The 21,818-nt window shown below is 37.6% G+C and overlaps 1 protein-coding gene across 1 annotated transcript in view; it reads right to left on the reverse strand.

The window, feature by feature from the left end:
* Window positions 1–691: 691 nt before the first annotated feature.
* The window catches only part of BRINP2 (BMP/retinoic acid inducible neural specific 2), a 166,530-nt gene continuing 145,403 nt past the window's right edge, over window positions 692–21,818 (reverse strand). Inside the window, exons 5-8 of the mRNA XM_051998892.1 lie at window positions 20,240–20,345; window positions 16,108–16,344; window positions 10,146–10,368; window positions 692–8,532 (exon numbers count right to left, since the gene is read on the reverse strand). Of these exons, the coding sequence (XP_051854852.1) occupies window positions 7,416–8,532; window positions 10,146–10,368; window positions 16,108–16,344; window positions 20,240–20,345 (1,683 nt within the window). The 3' untranslated portion in view covers window positions 692–7,415. The remainder of the gene's footprint in view (window positions 8,533–10,145; window positions 10,369–16,107; window positions 16,345–20,239; window positions 20,346–21,818) is intronic.

Raw genomic sequence — 21,818 nt, forward strand, 5'->3', positions numbered from 1 at the left:
AAATAGCACAAAAGATGATATTAAAGGATGAAGCATTATTAAGATATCAACTTTTCCTGAATGTCAAAGATGTAAAATATGAGAGAAAGTGCAAGAGGAAAGGGAGCTAATAGAATAAGAGTTTCAAATCAAAAGTTATCACTCCAAGTAAGAATGAATAAGAAACAAGAGGCAACTATTGGTGATTGCTTTTCTTCCTTCTTGATTCCTATCCTATTTACTTCTTAGTTTGGTCTTTTTCTCATAGGATTTTTTCAGTTAGCTGTCAATCTGCCAGGATCAAATGATTCTAGAATTTCAGAGATAGAAGGAAAATTATAAACCATGTAATCCCATATTTATATGGTAGATATATACTGTATATGTACACTGTAACCCTTTCACCTCTAAATTATCCCTAACAAGTAGTCATTCAGACTTTAATGGAAAGCCATATGTTAGGGGAAATATTACTAGTAGCTGAAGCAGCCCATTCCACTTTTGGATAGTTCTGTTAAAAAAAGAACTTCCCCTTCAGTGAATACATTTAGATTGGATTTGTGATTCCATTAATGCAGGGTACTTCCAAAATGCAAATTCCCTCTACCAATGCAGGTATCTGTGCTACAACTTAAAAATCTTAGAAATTTATATGGGACACTGATTTTCTCAGATCATGTAGCCACCATGCCCAAATCAAGACTTAAACCAATTATTTTGCAATTTGGAGGTCAGCTCTTTTCCACTATGGCTTTTTTTTTTTTTTTTTTTTTTTTGCTGAGGCAATTTGGGTTAAGTGATTTGTCCAGGGTCACACAGCTAGGAAGTATGAAGTGTTAAGTGTCTAAGACCAGATTTTAACTCAGGTCCTCATGACTTCAGGGCTGATACTCTAACCACTCTTCCACCTAGCTGCCCCATCCTATTCCACTGTAGCATCTTAAAACATAAACATACATATACACACACACAGAGCGCTAAACATTCCTGATTGTTTCAACCAATTCCCTTGTGTCACTATTTCTGCTATCTTCACTATCATGTTTGCTCCCTTCTGAACTGGTTTAAGTTTATCAATTTACTTTTCAAATATGGCACTAGAGCTGAAAACAGTATCGTTGTCTGACCAGAGCAGAATGGAATATAAATTTCCTCATTCTGGATGCTCTCCAGATCTCATTAACTTAGTTTTGGTTGCCATGTCTTTCTATTCTTTGAGATTAAATTTCCAACCTACTAAAATATCTGGGTGTTTTCCCATCAATGATTGATAACCCATATTACCTTCATCTGTCCTTGTGCAGTTGATATATTCTAATAAAATAAATTATCTGTATGAATTTATGTTTATTTATAATTTATTTCACCTTCTTATAGCCAGCCTATTGTCCTAACCTAATGAAATGTTTTTGGATACAGACTCTTGTCAGCCAGCTGACAGTTCTTTCTATATAAGTTCCATGCCTCATACAAATTTGATAAGATTTCATTTGGTAATAATAGTTCAAATTTATATAGTGTTTTAAGATTTACAAGGTATATTACCAACAAAAATTTTAAAAGGCAGGTAGTGGACTATTGTTTCCATTTTACAGATGAGGAAACTGAGAAATGATTTTCTCATGAGCATATATTAGAAAATAAATTAAATCCAGTTGTTCTGATTCAGAATTACATTATTTGGGAGTTGGAAGGAAGCTCAACAACTATTCAGTGTAACAAGAAAGATTCTCCATTATAATACACCCAAGTAGTCATTGCCGTGGCCTCTGTGTAAAGGTGTCCAAGAAAGGAGAACTCAACACTTCTTAAGGTAGCTCATTCAACTTTGGGACAGCTCTAATTGTTAGAAAATATTGCTGACACTAAACATAAATTTGCCATTTTGGGTCCAGACAGCACATATCTAATATAAATTTACTCCAAGTTTAGGCCCTTTCCACTATAATGCCCCAGAGTAATTATTAAAAACATATTTGTCTTCAAATAATTCATCAAAAATGTACCAAACTGAATAGGAGTGAGAGCATCTCTATGGCACTTCACTAGAGAACATTGCCTCCCCATCCTGATCTTGACATCAATCCTTTAGGAATAACTTTTTGGATCTGGTCATTGAACCATGCTGTGGTTTTATCCAGTGCATAAATATTATTTTCCTCAATGATATAGTGATCGCTCCTTTCTCCTGTGAAAAGGCAGGAAACTCTATATTCAGAATGTTTTATACAGGGTCAAAATATCAATGCTTTTGCTATATTTAGCATATATTAGATTACTTACCCTCTAGGGGAAGAGGCAGGAGAAAGGGAGGAAGGAAAAAAAATGGATCACAAGGTTTTGCAAAAGTGAATGTTGAAAACTATCTATTCATATGTTTTGAAAATAAAAAGCTTTATTAAAAATAAGATAAAGTTCACATGAAAATAATTGTAGTTTACATTAAAGGTAATAAAGAGGGAGAAGAATGCAAAAAATGCTTTTGCTGAACTGTTTTCATTTTTACAGTGGAAGGTTTCAAGTGTGGGTTATAGTGGGGGAGGTATAATACAACAAGTAAGGTAAAAAAGGGCATCAATAAAACAAGTATATAGTGAAAGGCATTGTCAAATGCTTTGATGAAATCTAGATTTATAAAGTGTAGCATTTCTCTGATCTACAGAATAAGATTTCTCTCAAAAGGGCAAATGAGGCTAGTTGAACAACTTTGCATCTATGCAGCTAATGGAGTATCACCTTCCTGGAAGTTTTCCCCTTTAATAGGGAGGTACAGACAGAAGTCTTCAAGACACAGGAAGAATAAAAATATAGAGACAGGTAATAATGTGTCTGGCACTCTTTGAAATCAGAACATGTAGGTAAATTTATTCTACTTACTCATAAGGCTCACATGAATTAATTCTTATGCTTATGGGAAAAGGCCAGGGACTGGACTTAAGCCTAACAGGAGAATACAAAGACCTAATATCACCTTCATTTGGGGGATTGGCTGTTGATGTATGAGTGAGTTTGCTCAAGATAGCATTATATTATTAGTATTAAGTCTTAAAGGTATTATTTAGTCTTAGAGGTATTAATCTAATGCATTAGTACAGATTAGTATATGATGAATTATTTCTTTGTAATCATAATTAAAGCTTGCATTTCTGATGATTATTACCCAAAGTGTGTTAGTGGCTGAATGGAGATTTGGCTCCCAATTCCAAGATGTGATAAGCTTGTCAGCACCATTACTAACCTGTTGACAATTCCAGACTTACAACCATGTCCTGGAAAAGGTTGTTGACATCCCCTAATGCAAATGCTGATGACTCCAGTTGCAGCTGTGTACTCTTATGACATGTGACTTCTCAACTCAGCTAGCTGTGAAATTCCACTATGATTTCAAGGTTGTAATATTGATTTATTCAAGTCTCTAAAAAATGACTTTGGAGCTACTTTCACTTGCTTCTTAGAATTTATATTTTGTTTCCTAATAAACCTCAAACTCTTCTACTACTTAACAACCAATAGAATACTGGCTTATATAATGCTAGGTGTGTGACTCTGGGCAAGTCACTTGAATTAAATGAAGCTCAGGAAACTAATTCCCTAAGAGTCACTGAGTTTGGAGACTGAGGATTTCAGTTTAATTCCTACTTTTTCAATTTAATAACTGCATGACTTTGAGACAGTCACTAAAACTCTTGACCTCCAAAGTTCTTACAGAACTAATACTATCATCCAGGCTCAGCTATACTTGAGGCATCTAAGTTGCCCAGTTGATAGAGTCCCAGGTCTGGAGTCAGGAAGACCTTAATTAAAATCCATTCTATCAGGGGCAACTAGTGCAGAAGATAGAGCACCAGCCCTGAAGTCAGGAGAACCTGGCTTCAAATCTGAAGTTCAAATCTGGTCTCAGACACTTAATACCTCCTAGCTGTGTGACCCTGGACAAGTCACTTAACCCTAATTGTTTCAGCAAAAAATAAAACATCAAATAAAATAAATCAAATAAAATCCATCTATCACCAGTGAACTATCTGTGTAATCTTGGACATGTTTCCTCAATTACAAAGTGAAGATAAAAATAGTAGTTACTTCACAGGGTTGTTGAGAAGATCAAATGAGATCATATTCACAGTTCCCTTAGCACAGTGCCTGGAACAAAATAGGTGCTACATAAATGCTAGCTATTATGAATAATTTTATCAATATTGTTTGACCCTTAAAAATCATAATCTCTCCTGGCTTCTATAATATGAAGAGTTTGGACTAGAGAACATCTAAAAATATTTCTAGCGCTGAACTTTTAATGTACCATAGGATCTATGTTAACAAAGGACATTTGTATGGTAGGAGTAGTCATAGTATAAAATATAACTGCTTCAGGAAGTACCAGAGAAACACCTCAAAACTGAACATATATCGGTCATCAAGTTAAGCATTGGATCAATGAATGTATTTTAATAATAAAGCAGCCTGTTGTCAACATGGACCTGATATGTAAGAAGCTTTCAAGATTGCTTAGATGAAGGTGACAACTTCAGTTTTCATAGCCTAACATCAGAACTAGCAAAGAGTTGGCAACTATCCTTTACACATCTGGTTCTTTCTAAAATCTCTTGACCTTCCTGCTAGACCATCAAAGCTGAAAAGGCCAAAGCTGGGGAGTTCTGGAGATCCATTTTTATAAGGAAGTCAAGAGGCCACACTCTTTTCCCAAACTGGATCTTTTATTTAAAATCAAGCAGCTATAATTCCCCATCATTTTAGGTACATGAAATGATGGGGATTTTAAGGACTGGGGGACAAATAGGGGAAATTGCCCTCATTTAGGAGTTGAGTGGGACATGGTACCAGAGGAAAAAAAATTGGATTTGAGGATTGGAGGGCCTGAGTTTGAATCCTAGTTCTTTTACATTTAACACTCATGTAGGTAATAGACACTTAAGCACTCCGGGTCTCAGTTTTTTCATCTATAAAGTGAGGATGACTTTAGATTAGATGACTTCTGTGGTCCTATTGAGTACCAAATCTTTGATTCTTTGTCCTGACTCAATTTCCATCTGAATAAATAAATCTATTTTACTGAGATTCCAGACTGTCAATTTTGACAGTCATGTTCAGCCAGCCTTGTGAAGGCTTCCCTTCTCAGAATTCTCATGTTGTTATGGCAGGTAGCTGATTCTTCCACCTGAGATCTTAATGCCTTTAATTAGTGAGCTAAAGTCCCTCACTCTGCTCACTCACACAATATGAAGACATGCATGTCAGAGTGTAAAATCACACTTTTCACACTCACTTCACACTTCTCAAACAACCTTTATCAAACAATGAAAGTATTTTCTCTTCTGACCCAATCCTTGCACCATCTTCCCCGCTCTCGCTACCAGAATCTAACTGAAATCCACTCCTGACTCAGGAGATGACAAGTATTGACCAGATTCCTGCAGGTGAGGAAACAGACATGGAACAACAGCTTCAGTTGGTATATGTTATTTATCAGAAGACCGGACCATCACTCAATATTCCTGACCTAGAAGGGTTTAATGGGAGCTTTGAAGGTAACAATGTTCTGGGCCACTTATTTCACAGAAATTCTGAATCCTTATAGACTAAAAAGAGATGTAGTGATTTAATATAATAAAACAGAAAGCTAGAGCATGACAGTAATCTTTAAACAGGTTTGAATAGAACTAACTGGCTTCCTACTGTCTCCTGATTCCAGTTACACCAACTGTGAAGTACCATAGGTGGTGAATGAAATGCTTGCTATTTGTGTATTGCACTCTTCTGAATAGGATTGGGGTTGTCATGCCTACAAATTATACTGGGAACATGTGAAGAATTGAGAGAAAAATGATTCATCTAGGGACAGAGTGGGAAACATTTACTGTATGAGGATCCAGGTGGAAAATGATGCATCCATCTCTATGTCAAAAGTAAAAGTTTCCCATCAGATTCTTTTTTGAAGAGGAAAATGGATAGTAAAGAGAATGGTCTTAGAGGGACTACTCCCTGAATTTTGTCCACTTTCTCCTGGGAGTGATTCAGTCTCGAGAAAGAAAGGGTGTTGAAACATCCAAGAAGCTATTGGCAGCAGAGCCAAAGAAAGACTGCCTACTTTGCTTATCCTTCACCAAATTTCCTAGCCAAAACACAGAGATATTCTGCCTCCCTGAAGCAAAAACTGGCTTAAACTGACCTCTTACTGTGAACTTATGTATGTGGGGATAAACTGAATCTAAGCCTAGAACAAAAATAATGTGGTGAGAGAATGGGCTAATGAAGAGCTTGTATTTTCCCTTAATCAGTGCCTACCATATCAGGAGCTAATGAATACTTATTAATTAACTCTTTGTCACTCATAAGCATGCCTACAATTTGCACACACATACACCCCTTAACACATACATATGTGCACACAGATCTAGAACACAGCAAGATGTCTTGCAAACAGGACTCTACAACCAATCAAGTCATTCAGTCACAGCACACTAACACGTTCACAGCAGGCAAAGTAACAAACAAAACTTCTAGCCAACCCAGAGAAAGACACTTTTTTTTTCTCTTTTCTCTTTTTTTTTTCCTCAAAAAGGCATTTTTTAAAAAATATATTAAACCAGGTAAATTTTACTCAGATGTCACTTGGTTGGAGCAAATTAACAAAAAAAATCATAAAATAAATATTTTTTGATTAAAAAAGAAAGAAAGAAAGATAGCCCTATACATTGAATATCTATTACTAACTTGACAGCGTTGCTTCTAGGGGATAAGTCCAGTTAGATGAAGAGATGTATGGGGTAATGGGAAGAACGTGGCGCCCTGGAATTGTTGGTGGGACAGAGAGAGAGGAGGGGGTCAAAGAGGGAAACTGAGGTATAGGGATGAATATGAGAAGCAACAAACACAATCTCTGTCTGTTTCATTCTCAAGGATTTCCCAGTGGGATGTGTTCTGAGGGAAAAGGCAGTGTTGAGAGGGCACAGCAGAAGAAAAATACAAAAACCGAAAAAAAAACAAAATGGGGAACACAAAACCACTACATCGTTAGAAACATCTGGTTAAAAAGAATACAAAAGTGACTCCTTAAAGTGGGAGGCCCAAAGCTCAACCCCACTTTGCTCCTTCTTTCCTTTGAATGGCAAGAATCACTTTTAAAGATTTCTGAAACATATTTGTATGTGTGAGAGAAGGTTTTAAAAATTCTCTTCTCTTATCAACTGTTCTCATGTCAGAAATCACTGATTTTACCAATCAGATTCTGTTTCATTTTAGTCTCCCAGTGAGGGAGATAATGTGTATATAGGTTTAGGCTTCTGTGTGCCCACATCTGCATCCATCTTATCTCAAGTCTCACTTGTCAATGCACATGATTGGCACTAAGATAAGGCCCTTTAGTCATTCTTGGCTCCCCTGCTCCCCAGCCCCGGGACATAACCAGAGCCCCCAGGTTAGCTGCAGAGCTTGCCAGTCTCATACTCCACAGGATTTGGCAGTTTGGCATTGAAGGCCCTGAGGGAGGACTGAATCCTGCCCACTTCATTGTTGGCCAGTTTGAGCCGATGCCGGAGCAAGCAAGAGAAAAGGTCGAGCCGCACTTTTCCAGGGGGAGAAAGCTGGTTCACTCGGTCCCTGATCTCAATAAGCTGTAAGAGTGCAGAGTCCTGGGAACCTTGAGTGTATGGGTAATCCAGCTGGAGGATTAAGTCCCGAATAGCATCAGGGTCAAAGGGCATGCTATAACCAAAGACCTGTAAACTGTTGATTTTCATGTAGCCCAGATTCTTGGAGGGGTCAGACATCTCAAGGGGCTCATAGTAAAGTGTCTCATTTGAATTGTCATCAAGGGATTTGATCCGGCTCCTCAGGTAGACATGGACTGTCTCGAAAAAGGTCTTCCACTTGTTCCCTAAGGTGAGTGTCCAGTTTTGGCACTGGGCAGATGCATCCACATTAGTCCTTTCCCAGTCTGGAAAATCACCTTCATTCACAGGCATGAACCAGCTCTCTGAATGGCTGCCCCCAAAGGGATTGACGTAGATGGCCATGGCGGGCTCCAGAGTGCTATTCTTGGTGAGACAGATCTGCAGTGACAAAGCCAGCATCACATGGACCAACCCTGGCTTGTACTTATTACTTTTTAGGGTCAGAAGCATGCGCTTTCTCCATGAGGGGTCAAACCAGCTGCCCAGACGCATGTCATTGCTAATGAAGATGGAGTGCACTTCAATGCGGCTGTCCCGTTTCTGAAGCAGGTACTTAAGTTCCAAATCCTGCAGATCCGTCTCTAGGCCGAGGTAATTCTCCAGGGACTCTGCCACCTCTGGCCGGCACAAACCCTGGGTCAGCACGTAGCCATCATTGCAACTCCCACAACGGGTGCTATTGTCTGGTGCACAGACAGCACAGGCTGGCCCGTCACCCAAGGCACACGGAATGGGACCCTGGCAAGATGATTGGTCATAGGGGCAGGTGCAGCTGTGGCTCTGCTCCAAGAAAGTTCCAGGGAAAGTGCTTTCTGCACAATATAAGAAAGACTGGATCCGGTTCCACCAATAGGATAAGGGTCTGGAGAGGGAAAATAAGAGGGAAACTTTGTAGAATCAAAGTGAAATTTATAGACACATCTTTCTTAGGTGATAGCAAGAGTTTGGTTCATGGGTTAATGAAAGGAAAGAAGAAAGCAGCAGTGTAGCAACGGCTGAGAAAAGAGGCCCATGGAATGAAGAATGACCCTGTAGAACTATGCTGGACTAAGGAGTCTGTCCCACCTTATTCAATCTTTGCTATAAAAGCACTAAGGATATTGGAATTTTTTCTGATAATGGGATGCATGAAATAGAGTTCTTTGTATTATCATTTTTAGACTCTCTCTCCCTAGCTCTAAAATCCACAGAAGCTTCCTTGAATTCAGAATCACTTATTTACCATTGTTAGCAAGGTCTCCACAAAATGGTTCTGCTGACCCACCCATTCTCACTGCTTATTTCTTGCTTTTATCCCCCTTCTTCTTCAGGAAGGCTTATCAGCTATTAAACTCTCACTCACACCAGCTATTAAATGGCTCTTTCACCTCACCTACCTGGAAGGATTTCCCAGCTCTCAACCACTTTCTGTCTCTGGCTTCTTTTGCCATCACTTTGTCCCCTGGTGCCCACAATCACTTCTTGTCCTTTGCTATCTTTCCCTTAGGAGAGTTGCAGCTTGATTTATTGGCTAGAGAACCAGCGTGAAAACCAGGAAGGCTCGGGTTTGAGTCCTATCTCCAACTCATCCTAGCTAAGTGAACAGGTCACTTAAACTCAATAGTCTAGGTATTAACTCTCTAATTCAGTAGGATGCAGAGAAGGTGCTGACCTACATCAGTAGACAGAATTTCTTTAGCTTTAAGTTATCTATGCCAATGAAAAGGAAAGAGAAATGAATTAACATTTATATAACACCTCCTATGTACCAGGCCCTGTGCTATATACTTTACTATGATCTTGAGAGATATGTGCTATTATTATCTGCAATTTACAGTTGAGGAAATCAAAGTTAAATGGTTTATCAGGGTCATATAACTAACATGTATCTAAAGACAGACTTGAACTCAGGCTCCCTGATACAAGGACTCACACTCCATCCACTATAACAACTGGCATCTCCCTATTTCTTGATTTGTTCTGCATTTTTTTCTCCAAATGTTGAGTTAGTCATTCCTATGAACTTAAAAGTTTGTTGAAAGACCATTTTTCCTACTTCTGGAGGCATCTTCTAATGTGCCCAGATAGTGCTAATTAAATGTATAGTACATGTTGCATAAATACATATTTTTAATTTTTCATAAACTTAATCAATCATGAATATTTGCATATCAAAGAACAAAAGATAAATGTATATATAATTGTGAGTTTCAGCCCCTTAGTTTGTTTTCATAAAAAGAATACATTAAAAGGAATATAATAGTAATAAAATTGTCTTGTTCATTTTTCTCTCCTTCTGAACTTCTTTGTGTTCATAAATGTTTGCTGAATAATGAATGACAAGAAGAAAACAGCTGTCTTTTTCCCCCCCCCTTCATGGAGACTAAATACAATCATCACTCTTGTCCTCAGCACCATGGACAGGGCCATAGCCCAGATCCTAAAAGGTACTCAAGAGCTCTGGCTTTGGCTGTATGCTCCATCTGAGCAGCTCACCTTTCCTTGGGCAGCCAGAATCGAGGCTGTCTGGGACAGCGTTTGCAAAGGTTGAAGAGGCGGCGAATGACGCGATGGGTTTTCTTGGACAGCAGTTTTAAATTGGTCCCCAGTTGCTGGTAACGGTGCTGGAGGTTTGAGTCCATGGCCCAAAACTGGGAGATGGCAGTTGAGTTCAGGAATCTGTCCTCTGGAAGTCTCTTTAGCAGGGCCTGAAATTCCTCTGTGGGGATAAACCAAATGAGTTATATTATCAGAAGGAGAAGAAAAGAAAAGAAGTATTTCTTTTTTGTATTTTTTTTTCTTTTTAATAGTACTTTTCCCCCAATTGCATGTCAAGACAATTTTAAGCATTTATTTTTACAAGATTTTGAGTTGGAAATTTTCCCTCTCCTTCCTTCCTTCCTTTCTGTTCTTGCTAAAATGGTAGCCAATTTGATATAGGTTATTCATGTGTATCATGTAAAACATATTTCCATATTAGTCAAGTTGTAAAAGGAAATTGTTTGTCCCAGACCAACAATAGATATGGCTCTCAGATAAGATACTATATCCAAAAAATCCAATTAGTACAAGAATGATTTGCTCTTTATTCAGGCCATGCTTTAAAAAAAGACTGTTTATTTTTTTTTCTATTTGCAACCCCTTTGTGCCTGAGAAATTTTTATGCAACCCTGGATACATAACTATATAAAACAGGTATATAAATCAAATATTTACTAATAATAAAGTATAATTTTGCAGATCCCCCATTCAGTTACATGACTCCATATGAGGTTACAATCCACAGTTTAAACTTTGCTTTAAAGCAAATTGGCAGGTACTTGAAAAAGTAAAAAAAAAAAAAAAAAAAAAAAAAAAACCAAAAACAAAAAACCGACTGCTAGAGCAAGGAGTCTTAAGGTGCCCCTCATCCTCATATGTTCCCTAAATGCATACTTTCTTGCCTTTCTGCTTTAAATGTGAGCTCATTCTCTCCAGGGATTTTGTATGTGTACAAGAGGGAGGAAACTAGATACTTTAAGCTTGAGTCTACTCCTCACAGAGGGATACTATACTTCCCATATTGATGGGTATTTTAGGAGATACTTCTCTTCTTCCTATATATTTTCAATAAATATTGTTGTTTTGATGAGGCAATTGAAGTTAAGTGAATTGCTCAGGGTCTCACATATAGTAGGTGTCTAAGGCCATATTTGAATCCAGGTCCTCCTGATTCCAGGGCTGGTGCTCAATCCACAGCACCACCTAGCTGTATAACTTTAAATTTACTTAAAACATTTTGTATGTGTTCTTTTGGTTGTCATATCACCATAGTGGTAAAGTAGGTGATATAATTGTATTCATACCTTGCCCTTTGCAGATGAGAAAAATAAAACTAAGAGAAATGGGAATGGCATTCCCAGAGTAACAGAGTAAACATCTGAGATAAGAACTGAACATACAGATTCCAGGCTACCTTTCTGTTAGTTAAATTTGAAGTATTTAAATTACTTTTTCAGCTTTTTTTTTTTTTTGTATGCCCAGGTTAGAACAATTCCTGGAATATAATAGGTGTTTAAAAATGCTTATTGTTTGACTACTGAATAGGCTATCAGTATGAAAAGTAGTGAATTCTTCATCAGTGGATGTCTTCAAGTTCAAGATGGTTGATCACTGTGTCAGAATTTCATGGAGAAAATTTTAGGTAAATGAGGAATAGGAAGAGATAGCATGATAAAAGGTCATTGCTCTTCACTAACTCCATCAACAATTCATTAGTGCCCCAATTTTCCCATATCCTCTCTAACATTTATTTTCACTTTTCTTTTTTGTTATAAATGTGAGGTAGTATCTCAGAATTATTTTACTTTGTATTTTGGGAACCAAAATTGATATACAACACTTCTTCGTATAACCATAGATAACTTTGATTTCTTCATCTTAAAGTTTCCCATGACCATTGATCATTTGAGGAATAGCTTGTATTCTTAAATATTTGACTCACTTCTTTATATATTTGAGAAATGAGGCCTTTTTCCAGCTTTTTGCTTTCCTTCAAATCTTGGTTACATTTGTACATTTTGTATAAAATTTTAATTTAGTATAATCAATTTTATTTAATTTTTAAATAATATAATCCATTTAATTTAAGTATCTATTTCATATTTCATAATGCTATCACTTGTTTAGTCGTGAACTGTTAATTCATTTATTTTCTCTTTTAGTCTAGATACTAAACCACTTGGTACATATCTGGTTAGGACTGATATTGCTTCATTGTTTATAGTACCTTTTAGTAAGATGTAGTTTCTAGATATTTTTGGTTTTGCTTATCATTTGCAGAACTATTTTTGTTTGAGATCGGGTTGCTACTCCTGCTTAAAAAAAAAAAAAAAAAAAAAAAAAAAAAAAAACTTCAACTGAAGCATAATAAACTTGGTTCTAGTCCTTTACCTTTACTCTATGTGTATGTGTGTCTCTTTCCTTCCAGTTATGTTTGTTCTAAACAACACATAGTAGGATTCTAGGTTTCAATCCATTCTTCTATCCCATTTTATTTTATGGGAGAGTACATCTCATTCACATTCACAGTTATGATTACTAACTATTTCCTTCCATTCTACATTTCTTCTTGTCTGTTCTCTTTTTCCTTTCCCCTTTCTCTCCTCACCAGTGCTTTGTTTCTTTCTACCACCTCATCTAATCTGCCCTTCCTTCTGCCAGTCCTTCCTTTATTTAATCCCCTCCCCTTCTACTTCCCTGTTAAGTAACATAGATTTCTATATTCAACTTTCTGTATATATCATTCCCTTTAAACCAACACTGATAAAAGTAAGACTCAACTGATATCCATAACTCATCCTCCCATCCTTCTCTCCATTATAATAGGTTTTTCACAACTCTTCATGTGAAATAATTGACACCATTGTACCTTTCCCTTCTTTCTGCACCAATGTTCTCCTCTCTCATCCCTTATTTTTGTCATCCCCTCAAATTTATTTTATGCCCATATCCTCATTCTAGCTGTACTATCAGTGTTCCAACTTTTACAAATTACAACTATCATCTTCCTACATAGAGATGTAAATAGTTCAGCTCCATTGAATCCCTTATATTTTCTTTCCCTTTTTACCTTTTTAGGATTCTCTTGGGTCTTGATAATGATGATTGAATAGTTTGTTCAATTCTGGCCTTTTGTTTATAAAAGCTTGAAATCCTTCTATGATTTTTGGACCATTTTCCCCCTTGAAATACAACTAATTTTACTGGGAAGGTAATTCTTGATTGTAGTCCTAACTCCTTTGTCTTCTGGCATATCATGTTCCATGACTTTAATGGAACATCTGCTAAATCCTGTATAATCCTCATTGTGACTCCCTGAGATCTGAATTGTTTCTTTCTTATCATTTACAGAACTTTTCCCCCTTGAACTGACAGTTCTAAAATTTGGCTATAGAGTTACTTGGAAATTTTATTTGGGGATTTCTTTCTGGAGGTGTTTGGTGGATTCTTACAAAGTCTATTTGGCCCTCTGGTTCCAGGATACTGAGGAAATTTTCCTTGATGATTTCTTTGATGACTGATGATTCAGTCCAGGTCTTCTTTTTGATTATGATTTTCAGGTAGTCCAGCAATTCTGACATTGTGTCTCCTGGATCTTTTTTCCAGGTCAGTTGTTTCTTCCAGTACAGTATTTTACATTTTAGTCTTCCTCCTATACTTTGGAATTTGTTTGATTGATTCTTGATTTCTCACAGAGTCATTTATTTCCACTTGCTCAATTCTTACTTTTAAAAATGCATTTTCCTCAGTTAGCTTTTGTACTTCTTTTTCCATGTGGTCAATTGTACTTTTTAAGGAGTTGTTTTCTTAATGGATTTTTGTATTTCTTTTTGCATTTGCCCAATTCTACTTTTTAAGCAGTTGTTTTCTTTTTTTAAAAGCTGTTGACTTTTTTTTTTAATATTCTCTTGCATCACCCTCATTTCTTTTCCTAATTTTTCTTGAATCTCTCTTAGATGATTTCTAAGTTCCTATTTAAGCACTTCCATCACTTGTTTTTCAGCTTGAGACAACTTCTTGTTTTCCTTTGGGGTTTTTCCCATAGATGTTTAGACATTGTTTTTCTCTTCCAAGTTTGTGTTTTCCTCTTTCAAGTTTGTGTTTTGATCATCTATATCACTATAACAACTTTCTAAGGTCAACCTCCTTTTTGTTTTCTTATCTATTTCTCCTTTCATTTAAATTTTATCTCTGCTCCTGGGGTAGTAAGGCACAAGTCAGGCTTTTGTGCCAAGAGCTACAAACCCTGGTGGTTTACCTGGGGCCCATGGGTGGGCTTTGTGTCTGGTATTGTGCTGAAGAAATGTGGTAGTAGGAGGCTGGTACTGCTGGAGCTTTTGGGGTCTGGGGTCGTAGAGTTGCTGTGGTGTGTGTTGAGGGTAGTTGGATGTTTCTTCATTTCCTTGGAGCTACATGGAAGCATTTGGAGGTTTGGCAGCTAGACGATGCCTATTTGCTCAGGGATTTGGTGAAGTAGGTGATAGTTCTCAGAGCTGGAATCCACTGGCTTTCCTGGCTATGCTGAGGGGATTCTGGTGTTGGCTTTTGCCTGTTCCAACACACCGCAGCTTAGGATCTCCTACTGGTTTGCTGCGGTGGAACTTGCTGGGATATTTCCTGCCCTGGATTGTATTCCCCTTTTATGCAAGTGAAACAGATTTTCTAAGTGATCTTCCAATTCCCTGGGCTAAAAGATTGTTTTACCCTGTATTTTTGCTGGGGTTTTCCAGAATTTCTTTGGGGTGTTATTTTATGGTTGTTTGGAGGTAACCATGGGAGAGTTATAGCTATTTACTACTTACTCTGTCATCCTAGTTCCCTTAAAATAAGCTACTTTTAAGGGACAGCTTGGGAACTATAAAGAACTGCTCTCTGGAAGTATCTGCACAAACTTATGCTGTGTCTTAAAGAATGCCCTTGAATGAATTTGTCTTATGGCACAAGGGAAAGAGCCCTTGATTTGGACTCAGAAAATCTGAGTTCAAATATCATTCCATTTGCTTGTCACTCAGATTTTTTTACACTCTCAATCTTATTTTCCCTTTTGGTAAAATAAACACATTGAGCCAGATATTTCTTCCTGAAAATAATGTGAACCTATGTACATACCCAAGGAAGGTTGGTCTAAACAACCTCTGTGTAGGTTCCTTCTACCTACAAATATTAAATTTCTTTCCTATATTCACTGGAATGGGGGGGGAAGCTCTTAGCCTTTATTTCTCATAAAAGTATCCAAAGATCTAGCTGTTCCACCCGTAGTTAAGGCCCTGGGATGTGGCCTCATCTTTCCTGTGATACTCCTCATGAGAATTCTTCTTTAAGAGACATTCAGGCCAGAGGCGTAGCTGAAATCATTTCAACAGAACAGAGTAAAGGTATTGGAAGTATACAAATCACACACAGGGACACAATTATAGCTACTGGTAGGAGAATCCACGGTAGATGACATGAGAAAGATAATGTGACCTTGGGGAAAGAATCATGGGGTAGAAAACAAGAGAAAGCAGGAAGTAGTCTACTATTGTTATTGGATTTTGATTACATCTGAGGGTAAGGATTACTAGAAAAGATACCTTCGGGAGGACCCTATGATCCCTCCCACTGGGAGGCATTTCTACAAGTCTTGAAATTCAGTAATTTCATGTTGCTATAGCTTTATACATACTCTGAATCCCAGTCTTTCCAAAGGGATTGAGGCCTATAGCTTGTTGGGGTACCAGAATCCTGGGAACAGTGGGTAGGGAGAAATTGGATTAATGCCTCCTAAATCTGCTTCTTTTGGTTCGCTGAGCTCAGAATCAGAAAAGGGATGAGAGGAAGTAAAGCAAGGAAAGTCTCAAGGCTCCCTTCCCAGCTGGGACTAAGAACCACCCCACAGTGGCCAGGAAAATCTCTGGGGGTCTGTCAGCTGCCTCACCTGACTCCTCAAACTGTCTATTGTGTGTAGCCCAGGTGTCCTGAATCTGGAGCAGGCTATCTTCCATGGCCTGAATGTCCGGTTCAGGGCAGTTGCACTCTGGGAAGCTTGGTCCACACTGGCACCAGCAGTCATTGTCACGGCAGATGAGCTCCCCTTCAGAGCTGCAGGTGATATAGCTGAGAGCAGCGGCCACAAATCGCTCTCTTAGGTACTCAGGCAGCAGCACCTGCAGGCCTGAGGCAAAAGACAGGTCAGGGGAGATAGCCCCAAGTCAAAGAGACAGAGTTCACTTCAAGCCAGATTTCCAGAATGGTAGCATTGGAAAAGAACCTTTAAGATTATCCAGTCCGGGGATTCTTTACCTTTTTGTGTAGCTCATGAACCTCCAGGGTTATCTGATAACACTGTGGATCCCTTCTCCGAATCATGTTTTTAAGTACATACAGTAAAAGGTAAAAGGTTATAAAGGAAACCAGTTATACTAAAATGCAATTATGGAAATGAAAAACAAGGAAAACAGAGTTCCAGGACCCCACCTGAAGAACCACTCTCCCAGCTTTTAGAGAGAAAGGCCCTAAGGTATGGGAAGACAAAAGTGTTTGCCTAAAGTCATGCTCCTTGTAAGTGTCAAGAGACCTGAGCATATGGACTTGTATATATGCATGTATAAGTACATATATTCATATATTTTGTATGTATATAGCATGTGTATATATAGTATGTGTACATTTATAGAATGCATGTCTCTGTGTATATCACATACATATATATATATATGTACATATACAAAATGCATGCACACATATATACAAAATATGTTGGTACATGTTATGCATGTATCTGTGCAATATAATATTGCATATATAATGTGTGCAGCATATGTGTATTTGTAAATGCATGTGTAGATATATACAAAATGTATACATGCAAAATTTGTGCATGTTATGGATGTACATGCGTATATGCACGTGCATATATACAGAATATTGCATATATGGTGTATATGGCATATGTATATACATATATATGCAATGTGCATGTGTGTATTGTATACTATTGGTAAATATTTATTGTAAACATGAGCATGCTGTGTAAACATTAACTATTAAGATTTTTGTTATTATATCTACTACTAACAAACTATTAGTAACTAACCCTTAACTTCTGAATCTCTTTTCTATTATTGAAATGAAGATGACAGAATCTGAAGGGGAAAGAGCCTAAGAGACTGTTGAGTAGAGTATTCTCTTCTATAAGTGGAAACTTATAAAAGTTATAAACTTGACCTGAGTTACACAGCAAAAGGACATAGCAGATGTGGTTAGAACTCAAGTCTTCCTGATTTTAAATTCCACACTCTATGCTTGTGCTGTGACTGTAGTTAAAACAGACCTTTCAAATTTAGCTTTAGAGTCTTACTAGTCCTGTGACTCTGGGCATATTTTAAAACTCTGTTTGCCTCAGTTTTCTCAAATGAAAATTGAGGATCATAATGGCACAGACCTCCTAGTATTGTTGTGGGGTTAAATGAGATCATCTTTGAAAAGTGCTTGTTTCCTACAATACCTGGCACATTTTAGATCACTATGTAAATGTTTTCCCTTTCCCCTACATCAAGGGTTCTTAACCTGAGGTTCTTGACAGGTTTTTATTTTCAAATTATCCAATATTTTGATAACCATATTTTAATTGCATTCTTTTATAATTCTATGAACTGTATTTCATTCATTTATTTTTTTTTATTTCATTCACTTATAAATATTTTGAGATGGGGTTCACAAACTTCACCAAACTTCATGTCAGAAGAGTGGATAACACAAAAAGATAAAAATCCCTGCTCTATAAATGTTTCTCAAAGTTGTTCCCTGGTGCAATTTTTTTTTTGATTCTAGGCTTCCTCCTGGGAGTTTAATAATATGATTAACAAATCATTAATACTTAATGTAATTAATAAATTGTTGCTTCCTTTCCTCCCTCCATCCCTCCATTCCTTCCTTTTTTTGTTTCTTCCTTCCTTGCTTCCTCCCTCCTTTCTTTCCCTTCTTCCGCTCTCCCTCCCTCTTTCCTTCCTTCTTTCCTTTCATTTTTCCCTCTCTTTCTCTTTTCTTGTCTGTCTTCCTTCTGTCTTCCTTCATTTCATCCTTCCTTCCTCCTTTCCTTCCCATCCTCTACTTTCTCCCAGCAAAGCATGGCTCCTTCTAATTCAATTCCTACCAGATACTTATTTTCCCCCAAACTTCTCATTGTGATGGCATTCATAAACAGAGGGAATAGGGCTAGAGGGGAAAAGTAGTTCCTACAGGATTGGCTGACAGCATAAAGGATCCTGAAAGTTGGAGTTGACACATTTTTGTACTTAGAGACCTAGATCACACCCTCATGATGCTTTCAACCCTTCCCTTCTAGGCAGCCTACCATGAGTTTGCCCTTGAAGAGGGTCCTCATATAATATACACTGATACCCTATCTTCTCCCAAATCCTCCCCATCTTAATGTTTTCTTTCCCTCCTGATGGAAACACTCTCCACAACTGCAATAGAGGTGCCCTCAGCAATAGCTGTGTGAGTGATGGGCTATAAAATTAAATGGCATAAACTATTCCAAACCAACCACTAGACATTTTAAACTTCACCCATCACTAATTCCAAGACACACAAACTAGCCCTTCCTGGGACCTGAGCAAGGATAGATTATAATTTTATTAGTTATCACCAGGAAACAAATATTCTTTATTTCTTTAAAAAATTAAAATAAAAAAAATTGCCTCCTGAAGCCGTGGTAAGTCACTTCTGGCTCAGATGGGTTGGCATTTGTAATAATAGATCCTGGGTGAGGGTTATTGATTTTATAATGCAGAGACAATAATATCTTAAACAAAGTCCAATTCAGTTAAGCCTCAAGAAAAATGAACTTTTCCCCTGCCAAACAGTTCTGTCTATATCAATTTGCATACCCTTGGCCCAAAGGATGTCAGAGGGAAATAGAGTACAAGATCTGGGTAACTTCCCTTATCTTCTTGTATCCAGACTTAATGCAATTTTCTTCTAATTTTCTCTTCACATATCAATCCAAGCAAGCCTCCCTTTCCTCCCCAGTCCCTTCTCTTTCCTCCATCCCTATCTTCTTTCTCTATTTTTTTCCTCACTCTTCCCTTTCCCTTCCCCTTTGCCCTTCTTCTCCTCTTTCTGTCTCCACTCCTCTTTTCTTCTTCATTATACTTCATTTCTCCTCTCTTCTTCCCATTTCTTTCCTCCCCACTTTATTTTCTCTCCCTGTCTCTTTCCCTTCCCCATCCTCCCATTTAATCTGGATTACCCTGGGACTGGAATTGTCATTTCTTATTTGTGTGATCTAGACCAAGTCACTTTACTTCTCTCTGAACTTTTTTTTTTTTTTGTGCTGAGGCAATTAAAGTTAAGTAACTTGCCCAAGGTCACACAGCTAGGAAGTAGTAAGTGTCTGAGGCCAAATTTGAACTCAGGTCCTCCTGGCTTCAGGGCTGGTTCTCTATCCACTGCACCACCTAGTTGTCCCCTCCCTTTGAACAAGAGTTCTATGAAATGAGGAATTTGAATTATGTGGCCTCCAAGTCCCTTTCATCTTTACAGCTACAATCCTGGTATCTTTAAATTTTCTATTTCTAAAACATTGTATTCTTTATAGAAAGCTGGGTTTGAGTTTCTTTCATTATAGACAAGTTGGGAACATGGAAGGCAACTGCAGAAGGACTCTGTATTAGAGAGAATTTGATCAGATCCAAGGATTTGGGGAATGAAAAAGTCATCTCAAATTATTTTCCACAAGGAGGAAAAGAAAAAAATGTAAATTCTGCTGCAAATATTTATTACTATTATCAGTTTCCTTATCTAGGAAATGAGAAGACTGAACTCCATGGTTTCTGAGGATCCTTTTACCTGCAACCCAAAGCTTTGATGATCAATATCTAGAGAAAGCATCTTGGTTTTAGCAGAATGAAATTAATGCATTTTCTGTTTGTTTTGTTTTGTTTTTGTTTTTGTTTTTGTTTTTGTTTTGTTTTTATTTTCCCCTTTCTGACTTGGGCAGCACATCCCAGACCATTCTATGGCTGTGAAAAGTGAAAAAAAAAAAAAAAAAAAAGACTTCTTACCTAATAATTGCACCTTGTTTTCTGGACTTTGCACCAGGACTGAGCTCACAGAATCCAGATTATCATAGTTACTGCAGCCCAGAGGGCCTGTCCGTGTCTCTGTGACCTAGAGAAGTAAGCAGAAAGGGGGACTGTCAATCAATAAGCATTATGTTCCTTTATAACTCACCAATGAAGGTATCCAAATGCACTTTGGTAACTTATCATTGACAATTCCAAATGGGGTCATCGGGTCAAGTCAATAAGCATTTATTAAGCACTTACTATATACTAGATACTATGGAGGTAATAAGAAAGGTAGAAGTAGTCCCTGCCCTTACTGAACTCAGAGACTAATGAAGGAGCTAACATGTAAACAATTAAGTGAATAAAGGCTATATACAGAATAGATAAAAATAATCTCAGGAAGAAAGCACTAGCAGAAGAAGGAATCAGGAAATAATAATATCAGCATTGATTATTACAACAGTAATAATAGCTTTTATAAAATGCTTAAAGATTTATAAACTGTTTTACATACTTGATCTCATTTGATTTTCAATTAGATGCTATTAATTATCCCCAATTTACAAATAAGAAAACCCAGACAGAGACATTAAGTGACTTGTCCAGAATTACATAGCCAATAAACTTCTGAGACAGAATTCAAATTCAAATCTTTGTAGCTTTAATTCCTGAGTTCTGTTCCATCTCCTGAACCCCTTTTCTGTGTCTAGGTGAAGAACTCCTACAGAAAGTGTTCTTATAGTTTAGTCATGAAGGAAGCCAGGAAAGCTAAGACTGAAGGTGAGGAGGAAGAGTATTCCAAGGAGAAGGGAAAGCCATTAGAATGCTTCCTTCACAGGGAGAATGGTCATTTTTTTTTCCACCTTATTTTAAGATGGAAGTGGGGGACAGAGTCAAGATAGCAGAGAGTAAAGAGGTCTTTGTCTAAACTCTTCTTGACTTCTCTTGAATCAACACCAGATCAAGCCTCTGAACAGGAGTGACAGAACCCACAAATATTTGGATTGTAACAAATTTCCAGCAGAAGATATTTTGAAAGAACTTTGGGAAAGATCTATCTTAAGTGGGCAGGGGCGGGAAGAGCGGGGTGGGTTGCAGCACTGGAGCAGCACAAGGAGACTCTGTGCCGAAAGGCTTCCACACACTGGGAGAATGTAGTGGGAAATTCATAGCCAAAACATAGCAGTACTTGCTACTCTGTCCTAGTTCAGAAGCCAGCAACAGTGGATCAGCAGATTAACTATGAAACCTCCAACACAATTACAAAAGGCAAATAATGAGTTCCTAAAGCCCAGCATAACAAAAAGGATTTGGACACATCCATCCAGAATGAGAAAGAAACTGGCAGCACAGATTCCATGGCAGCATGAAGATGATGTCACCTGTAGAGGAAAGTTGGTACAATGTCCCCTTTTCCCTTAAAGCAGACTTCAACCTTTAAAAAATGAGCAAAAATCTGAGTTCTTAGAGGAAATTTTATATCTTTAGATAATGACTTACATAAAATAGAGAATGAGATCAATGAATTGGGCATGTAACTAAAAAAGCTAGACAAAGAACAAATTAAACCCCC

The sequence above is a fragment of the Antechinus flavipes genome, chromosome 4 (assembly GCF_016432865.1).
Source record: "Antechinus flavipes isolate AdamAnt ecotype Samford, QLD, Australia chromosome 4, AdamAnt_v2, whole genome shotgun sequence".
NCBI lineage: Eukaryota > Metazoa > Chordata > Mammalia > Dasyuromorphia > Dasyuridae > Antechinus > Antechinus flavipes.